This window comes from Belonocnema kinseyi, chromosome 4 (assembly GCF_010883055.1).
Source record: "Belonocnema kinseyi isolate 2016_QV_RU_SX_M_011 chromosome 4, B_treatae_v1, whole genome shotgun sequence".
NCBI lineage: Eukaryota > Metazoa > Arthropoda > Insecta > Hymenoptera > Cynipidae > Belonocnema > Belonocnema kinseyi.
In genome coordinates this window covers 100,950,282-100,960,406 of record NC_046660.1, presented here as the reverse complement: position 1 = coordinate 100,960,406, position 10,125 = coordinate 100,950,282, and the positions used below count along the sequence as shown (strand labels likewise).

At 27.0% G+C, this 10,125-nt stretch overlaps 1 protein-coding gene across 2 annotated transcripts in view; it reads right to left on the bottom strand.

The window, feature by feature from the left end:
* Positions 1-4,466: 4,466 nt before the first annotated feature.
* The window catches only part of LOC117172153 (sphingosine kinase 2-like), a 50,521-nt gene continuing 44,862 nt past the window's right edge, over positions 4,467-10,125 (bottom strand). The window contains exons 4-7 of one of the 2 annotated variants that reach the window (XM_033359955.1): positions 9,826-10,076; positions 8,736-8,834; positions 6,867-7,006; positions 4,467-6,671 (exon numbers count right to left, since the gene is read on the bottom strand). In XM_033359955.1, coding sequence (XP_033215846.1) covers positions 6,483-6,671; positions 6,867-7,006; positions 8,736-8,834; positions 9,826-10,076 — 679 coding nt within the window. In that variant the 3' untranslated portion in view covers positions 4,467-6,482. The remainder of the gene's footprint in view (positions 6,672-6,866; positions 7,007-8,735; positions 8,835-9,825; positions 10,077-10,125) is intronic. The other variant, XM_033359957.1, reaches the window with a different exon arrangement.

Here is a 10,125-nt window from a genome sequence, read left to right as displayed (position 1 = left end):
GCGAAGTATTGTGATATTCAAGCTTTTTCGTACTCACGCCCTTACAAATTTCTATTACTTTAAGTAAATTTATTCGTTTAGATATTCACCATTTTTAAATTGTCAGTTATACTTATCAAAGTTCAACTATTTCAATTTTAATCGCAAAATTTAAACTATTTAAATTACTTAAACTGAATTGAAATCGTTTAGAAATGAACAATTTTTAACTTTTCATTTATATATTTAGAATTTCGACAATTTCAATTGTGATCGAAAAATTTTAACTTATATTAGGGGAAGATGGGAAAATTAGTGTTTACCATGAAAATTGAGAATTTAAAAATTGAAACCATTAAAATTTAAATAAATTATTCAATTATTCAATGGAAAAATTGTTTTTTTTTAACTGAGTTTGAAATGTCGAAATTTTTGGAACCTTTCTTCAATAAAAAAAAACTTCAATATTCAATGCCTGGTTATAAAATCTGCGTATTTTTTAGGCTAGAATTTAAAAAATTATTGACTTAATTTTTCTTTGTTTTGAATAAATTCTGGGGACATTTCATTCAAAATTGTTTAGTAACAAATCATTATTTATTATTTCGAAGAATTTAAGAAACCAAATAGTTTTGTTTGTTTAAAGTTAGAACCATACTGTTCAGAATATTAAAATCTAAAATTATTAAATTTATAATTGACTAAAATTGAATTAATTGAATTTCTAAAAGTATAATTGACTATTTGAAGTTTTGTTAATTTTTAAACGATTGAATTTACTTAAAGTAATAATCAATTTTAAGGGTTTGAGAACAAAAAAGTTGTAAGTTTTTATAATTTTCTTCGCGACTACATTTTTTTTACTATCAAAAGAAGTTTGGATTTGTTTCTGTTTCATGTTTACATTTTTGTATTTTTTAATATTTCCTATTTAATATGTATTACTTCTTATTTTTAACATTTTTTTAGAATAATTAAATTTTAAAGCTTTACATTTGACCATTTTTCCGTTTAGCACGACGAAAATATGGGTGCATTTAATTTTTAATTTTAGAGAAGTTTGTCTAATCATCTAATTTTGAACGCTTTTATTCAGAAATGATACGAGTTCAATTCCGTTTCATTCTATTCGAAATATTGTCCTTTTTCAAAATGTAACCTATCTAAAATATTTTGAATTGTAAGGTTTTAAGTTAAAAATCATTTTGTACATTTTTCTTAAATTGTAAACGCTTACAATTTGAAATTAACAAGAACAATGATGATCTATCCGCGTGTGACAACCCAGCGGTGCTCGACAGCTAACTTCATAGTAGCTGTAATAATATAGACTATAAACAAAGTTTACAACAAATTTGTAGATATTTTTTGGTAATACAACTTTTGTCATTTTATTTTTTCATACCTTGTAACGTTTTTCAACAAATTTAATTTTTAATGTTATATTTTACGATTAAAACAAAATCTGTGCCTTCAATTAAAGAATTGTTGATAACAAATAGTAGCTATTTTTTGGGTAAGCAACTATTGTCCAATCATTTTTTTCAAGTGAACAACTTTTGTCTTCATATTTTTCATAGCCTTTGTCGTTCGTCCAAAATTTAAAGTTTTTTATCAAACGTTTTTTAAGAATAAAACAAAAAACTATGTGTCCTATCAAAAAATATTCACAAACAATTTTGTAGACGTTTTTTATTTGCACATTTTTTGTCTTTTCATCTTATTTTCCATCTTGCATAGTTTGGCCGCAAAATTAAATTTTTCATTATTTTTTTTGTAATAAAAATTAGAACCTTCGATTTTTCAAGGAAATAAAAAATTTGTTATGTTAACCCTGCAGAGCTTTCAAAAGCAACTTTTTTTCTTGACTTTTTTCATATCGTGCGTTGTTTGCGTTATAATTTTGTTTTTTTTTCTCTCTTAATTTTCCAAATGTTATAACTCTGATTATTTTCTTTTATCGAAAAAAGATATAATTTTCGAGTACTATGAATAGCCCTACATAGAACTTTTGAAACTTAAAAAAATGCGCTCAAATTTTGGAAAATGGTCTAACTTTTTGAATGTACCAAAGGTCAATCTAATAGATTAATTTTTTGAAAAGTGATTGTGTTCACATAAAAACCTTACATAATACATAAATACCTTCTCTGATAAGAATGTAAAAAAAAAAACAATTTTCAACAACATTTTTCAATCCTCATTTAGAAGAGATTGAGTTTCAACCAAAAAGTTGCATTTTCAACTCAAAAAATAAGATTTTCTAAAAAAAATATTTCAACAAAATACCTACATTTTCAAACAGTCAGTTAAATTTTCTATCAAATCTTTGCTTTTCCGATCTATAAATACGAATTTTATATACAAAGCAGTTACTTAGCTTAGAAAATAAAGTAAATTTTCCACTGCACACTTTTTCATTTCAGACTGTAAACTTTTAAATTCAGGCTAGGCAAACGTTTAATAGGTAAAAAATATTATGGCAAAATTTTTTCAGATTGTGACACTATTTACACTGCTTTTTTAATCTCTGCAATGAGCCCTAAAACCTGTACAGATTTCGGAATCATTCAGATTGTTTCGGACTAGCTCCAATATGATTCCTGTCCAAAACTTTCCGCTAAGAAGAGAAGAATTCAGAAAAATTCAGAATCGGAATTCCCATTAATACGTGAATTTTCCTCCGTTGAAAGTTCTACCAAGGAGTAGAAAAAAAAGCAAAAACTATTCTTTTTAATCTTTCTGGGCAAATTTAATGGAAGCTTATTGCGAGGAATTAAGAAATGAAGGAATGCAAAAGAAAGAATAGAAAGGCAGAGAAGAATGTCACTTTGAAGACGAAAAACCTAGTAATTTGAATCGATCAGTTATAAATTAAAATAATTATGTTAATAGAAATAATTTTTAGTATTGTCAAAGAATATTTTCATAATTCTGTTTAAAGATAAATTAATTTTGTTTCCCTTATACAATATTATCAAATGAATTTATTATTAATAATATTATTAAATCTATAATATGTTTAAACAATATAAAATATTATCATTAAAATTACTCCACCGTTATGGCAGACAAAAAATTGAAATGTTCAAACTTATACTCCACAAAAACGAATAGAAACTATGCATGTGTACATATTTGGTGGATCGATTAGAAGGAATTAAAATAATCGAATATAAAGCATGTGAGTATGGAATTCAAAATTACCTTGACCAAAAAATTGAAATTTCCAAACTTATTTTGCACACGGAGGAATAGAAACTATGTAAGTGCACATATTTTGTGGACATATTAGAACGAATTAAATAAGTAGAAAATATAGCATGTAAGTATCGTTGAGAAAATATAAAAAAAATTCTTTGGGAGATAAACCTATTCTCTCCGTGGCCACTTCTCCGGATGGAAAATTAGCACATTCAAAAAAATTAAATAATGCTCACTCTTTCGTTTAAATATGAAAATATTAAATTTTCTCTATTATGTAGTTGGATAAAAAAGTGACACCCTGGGATTTACAGAGTGTATGCTAAATGTTTTTCTCACCGTTTCAAAGGATTCGTTTCAAGAGGTGACTCTTTATGCTCTGGAAATTATTTTTAGAAACATGATAAAAAGAGAATTATATTATTCCAGAATTAAAAAAATATTCGAGGATTATTACCGCGCCCCTCTCCATATTATATAAATTTTATGTTTATTTTTACAAAATTTCGAAAGCTTTGTAATATACAGTCTCACAAAAAATTAAAGTATGTGGAGCCAATAAAAACGACCTACATAGTATTGTTTTATTCGTCCAGATTAGTTGAAATCCAAAATTTTGTAATTTTCTGCTTACCAGTATTTTTTTATTCGACCTTGATTTTTGAGTAGAAGTTGCATTTTTTTAAGTAGAACATTATAATATTCTTATTATTAACTTTTCACAACAAAAATTTTTTCGCTACCTAAACTTCAGAAGATACCTTTTAACATGAAAGCTATGAAAATATTAACTTAACAGCTTGAAAAAAACTGGTAATCAGAAAAATAAGCATTTTTGGATTTCGACTAGTCTCGACCAATACTACAACACTAAGTAGGTAGTTTTTGTTGGCTTCCCACACTTGTTTCTTTTTTTGTGATGCTTTGATATATTTCTACTTTGGGCGGCAGAATAAGTTTCTTTATATTATATTTATAAACTTCATATTTTGATCTTTATCAGATTATTTTTTAATTTCTTCTGACAAAAAAACAAAACTTCCATTTCAATGCGGAATACCTTAAATAGCTACAAAATTAAATCATTGTGAACGAAATAAAAATGTACTCAGTTGTTTCTTAAATTTGCAAAGAAAAATCGTGATAAGAATTGGTGAAAAAGTTGTTTTTAAATGGCATCAGATAAAAAACTATTTAAAAAATAAACTGTTGTCAAAAAAGTTACAAACTAATGTGAATGGGAGATTACAGGAAATCAGAAATAAAATAGTTTATTCATGAATCAGCTGTAAAGATATTTTTATTTTTTTTATTGCAATTTTTAATCTTTTTTTTTTTGCAATTTTAAATCGTTGCCGTAACATGAGCGTAAACTTCGAAGTTTGAATGTACAACTTTGATCTTATCTACAAAATGAAAATACTTATGTGCGTATGAAACTTTTAAAAAAGCACACTTTGGAAGTATAATATATAATTTAGGCACGTAAGAAATTCATGGAAGATTAAACTACTTATTGGCTAATGCGTTATTCTTATTCACAGCGAAATTCAGTAATTACAAAATCAGAGTCACATTTTCCACTGACTCGCGATTCACCAAAAAACATATCCGCAAAGATGCGAACAAAGTTAGATGACAAGTTAGACGACAAATGGGAGTAGAGAATATTAATACTTGATCCGCAAATAAATTTCTTTTTACTGATGGCTTATTTACAGAATTCGAAGTCCAACTGTTTAAAGACTACGACTTTTTTAGGGTTTAAATACTTTCAGACGTTAAATAATATTTAATAGGGATATACGTCTATTTCGCGGCGACGACAGCGCCACTAATTTGGAACTATTGGGAAGAAATGGTAATTTCAATCCAAAATTGACGAAAAAGTATATATATATAATGAATAATTAATTTTGGATCTCAATACATATAATATTATTTACAGAAATTAATTGATATTCACTGCTTCTTCTCATTACTAGTCCTCTCATTATTTCGAGTTACCCAATAGTTCGCTTGAGGCGTATAGATTTCTGATTGGGAAAACGATTATGAAAATATAGTCGATTGACATTACAGAAGGATATGTAGCACTTCTTTTGTGCGAAAACAAATAAATATTTTGTTCCCCCAGTTTACTGCAAATGAAATGCGATCGTTCTCGAGTTAACATTATAAATATAGAGTAAAGGCACCAATTGTCGAGGAATTAAGATAACAGCTGTGAAATTTTAGCCTCTCAAATTAGCTTAATATTTTAAATAAAGAAAAAATTTACTTAATTATTGGATAAAATAATAGAATAGAGTTTAATTACTGATACATGATAGACAAAAATAATAATTAAAACAGAAAATGCAGGTAATTTGATAATGAAATAAAAACAATAAAATAAGAAATATAAAAAAGGCAGATTATAATTACACTATTTCACAAGTAGAGAGAATCTCTGAAATAATTATTCTTTTTTTCCTGACACAACCATTACCATAGCCCGTTGAAATAACATTTTAATTGCTATATGCATTATATGTTATTGTTATAGTCATGACGTTTAATTTTGAAATAGCCTAACTAATCTAAAACGTGCTCTCGATGTCTATAATTTGGTGCGTAAGCGAAGATGTTGGTATGACCATTCCGCGAATAAAGTCCTCGAGAAACAGAGCTTTGACACGAATTGTCCACAATTACCCGACGAATGCATTTTTAAAATAATATACTTATTTTTAGAAACCTTTGATTTTTTTCAATGATTGCGGTCTCAGTGAAATATAAGGAATAAATCAGAAAGTAACAGAATTTGTGGTTTAAAATGTTCGATCCAACTAACGTAATATACCAAGAAAATGATGAAATCCGAATGAATTGATCTTCTAAACATATAAAGTCTTTTAAAATTTGTAGTTTAGCGTACCTGCATTATTATAATGTTGATTTTTTTTCGATTTTTGATTTATCAGTAGTGCCTTTACCCCATATGTAGGCCTTAGTTAAATTTTTCATTTGTTTGAAAAGACCTTCTATTTCGCATTATTGTTCTCGCTTGAAAATACTGACGAACGTTACAATTTGTGAAACGATAAAAGTTTAGTAACGTGATCGATTGATTGATCACTGAACTATTGATCGCACTATTTTAGCTGCTTTGATTTTAGGACTAAGATTCGTATACGTAAGATACTTGAGAGCTTATGTCTTTCCTACACTCGTTCTATCGAAATTTGAAGTCGGTTAAATCGAGAATTCTAAAACTAAGACGAGACCGCGCCTCTCTTTAGAAATCAGATGTTATGTCAAGGACACATTACAGTCGCTAAAGAGGGGAACATTTCGGCTTGAATAGGTCCATAATCCACGTTTTCACCATCCACTACCAAATAACCACTTGTGCCCTCCGCTGGTTCTATTCTGAAGGCTTTCACCGGTATCATCTCGACTCCGGGAACGGTTAAATGCGAACCCGTACTCAACCCCAATAGGAACTGCAAAACAATCAAATTTCAATATGACAGTTTAAAAAAATCTCTAAAATTAATGGTTTATAATTTGAATATTGTTAATCAGACGATTTCAAATTCTATATTTTCACTTCCAAAATCTTTCAAGGCGAAACTTATCTATGAGAAAATGGTTGAATTTGTTGAATATGTTTTAGGTATTCTAATCTAATATCCTACCTGAAGTAGGTGCGATCTCGAGATGCCAGCTTTTATAATAAGGAGCCAAATTATTCCATCAGCAAGTCGAGAATGAGGAGCAAAAAATATATCTTGCGCTAAATGTGATAGATAGGCTGCATTAACCATCACGAATTCCCCTGCAATTATAATACAATTTCATTAGAAACTACCAAAAGAGAAAGTTAGTTTGGTTAAAAGAATACAAAAAAAAGTTGAATACAAACGTGAAATAGTAACAAAATAAGAAAATAGTTTTTCCTTCACAAGCTCTTAAATATTAATTAAATAATTATAAACTAAGATTACTTCCAAATATTCTATTTTAAATTATAAGAGAATTTTTTATTTTTAAAAACATTTCACTCACAATCAGTAATGTATAACATATATCATGTCAAATTTTATTGTTTTATATTTTAAAGGTTGGATTCGAACTTTGAAATTTTTAGATTTGCAAATATTTTAATTTACTGTATGTATTTAAAATTTTTTTATCAGATTTAAATTATACCGTCAGATTCAAAACGGCTCGATATTTAACTTCATTGATCCAAGATACATAATAAAAAAATATTTCAGTTAATAATTGTTCCATTAATTATAGTTATCTGCATTTTTATTTCGCTTTTTGCATAAGTTGTAATTTTCATTCAATTTTATTGTGCAAACAGTCACTCTATTTATTGAAAGATTTTTCGCAGTTTTTTCTGACATTTTTGTTAAGTATTATTTATAAAATTTATCAATAAAGAAAATGATTAACTAAAAACAATTGTACATATTATTTCTGAATAAAATAATTTGCAAAAAACGCGAAGACTATCATCGAAAACAACTTTTCAAGAAATAGGAGAATTTATAAATTAAAATTGAATAAAAATTGCGTTTTCCAAAACTCAAAGAAGAAAACACAAATATGCAAACAACTACATTCAAATGGACATTTATGAACCTCAACTATATTTTGATTATTTACGCTTCAATTTCTCTTATAAAATTTGATGCAATAATTAAAGGGTATTTTTTTGTCAAAGTTATGAATCAAGTTAAAGATTAAGTAATTTTTATTTGGTTTGCATACCTAGAACATACTCAAATATAAAGATCAGTTTAAATATTTATTTAAAATATTTGGGTTTAAATATTTAAAATTAAAAATATATAAATATATCGAGTTAAAAAAACATTGTTTATTTAACATTAGTTACTTGAGATAGTGTATTTTTTATATCGTTTTAAAGAAATAATCGTAATTTTGATTAAATCTTAGTCATTGATAGCTTATTGTATTATATAGAACATTATATACACATCTTTTTGAAAGGTTCTTATTAAAACACCATTAAATTTGCATGAAAAAAATCACATATTACTTAACTAATTACATAATATCTCACTATTAACCTAGTTACCTTATTTATAGCTTATTTGTAATAAAATTCAAACAGAATTGCAGATAATATTTTAATAAACAAAGAAGCTGCAAATGATGAATATTGAATTAGAATTATGATTTTTTCAATCGACAGAAGTTTTAGAGTAACTAATGTTAAATGGACAGTTACAGATTCAACTATTTTTGTTATCTCATTGAAAATTTGTATATTTAACAATATGTCTATTTTCCTTCGTTTTATACAATATTTACAAAATTTATGGTAAAGTAAGTGAGCATTCTTAAAATCTGAAACAACTTAAATTTAATGGTGATTCAAATTCAAAAATTTCTTCCCACTTGATAGCGTAGAATTGAAAATAAATATAAAAAGGTCTATAACTCCAAATTACGAAAAATACAAGTTACTAGTTATTGAATGAAGAAAATAAATATGTAAATTATATAAAATTTAAAATAAATTTATATACCTTCAATTTGGGTCCAGTTATTTGGAACTGGGGCAGTAAGAGCTGGTAGCGTTGAAGGTGGCCCATACATGATATTGTCATCGCTCGAGTTTTCTGTTTCTGGAAACAAAGAAACAATTAGAATTCTTCTACTCTGTATTAAATTGTTTCTAAGACTGAAGCACTACCGCCCTAAGTAAAAAGGACGTAACTGCAAAAAATAAAAACATGAGTTTAGTATCATTGGATTCGTTGATCAATCAGCGAGGATAATTTTTTTCAAATTGTTAATCTTGTTTCAATTTCTCATTGCATTATCCATTAAAGGGCCAAAATTTGGCATCTATTCTACCTATTAATTTATAATTTCTGTGAATTAATTGTTCATAAATCGATAGATCGAATTTAAATTACCTACAAAGATATTTAAAAAATAAATAAAATGTCTATTAAATTAGACGAAAAAAAGAAAACCAGATTTGAACTTTCTAGTCGCTTTTCTCAATTATTGGATTTTGCAGTGTCCTTTTTACTTACAAGTAAAATGACAGAGCATAGTACATTAGGGTGGTTCGAAAAAACTCAAAATTATTAGATTCATTGGTAATAGCGCTAAAAAGTGTTAAAAAAAAGCGCTAAAAAATGTTTGTTTAAAGTTTATGAAGAAAAAAAAGTAAGAAGATTTTTTTCATCGAATTATAATATTTCAAAAAATGACGAAACATTCACTTTTATTAGTTTGTACCTAAAATGTTATTTTTATGCTCACTTCAATCAAATAAAGAAACAACTACATATTTTTAAGTTTCAAACAAATATTTGTTCTGTTTTTTAAGGATCGTCCTGAAACGGATCTTGTATAAAAATAGATTGTGTTGCAGAATCCCTAAAAAAAAACAGAAAAAATATTATTCAAACTTCAAAGAAATGTATGTGTTGTATGTATGTATTAAAAAGAACATCCAAAAATAAAAAACCAAAAAATATTTTTTTTTTTGTAACTTCAGGTACAAATGAACAAAATTGCATTTTTCCTTATTTTTTGAAACATTAATTTTCGAAAAAAACATCTAATAATTTTGAGTTTTTCAGCCCTCCCTATAGTACATACCTTTTCCAACATTTTCAAGATCTTCTGTGCTCTGATAACTGGAAATAGACCCTGAACTAAAATACGTCGACTTCACAGAATTTGCGGAGTAAAAACTATCCAACCTATGTCTACTTTGGGTCTCAGTCTCCAGCTCAAGGGTATCTGGTAATACTTCACCTTCATTGCAATGATTCAAGACATCGATTAATCCATTTGTATTAGCCTCGAGGGTGTCGTGGTAACTTTTCGATCCCCGAATTCCATTGAATCTGCAATTTAAAGCAAATGAAAAATCTCGAATTCGAATTTTTAATTTGA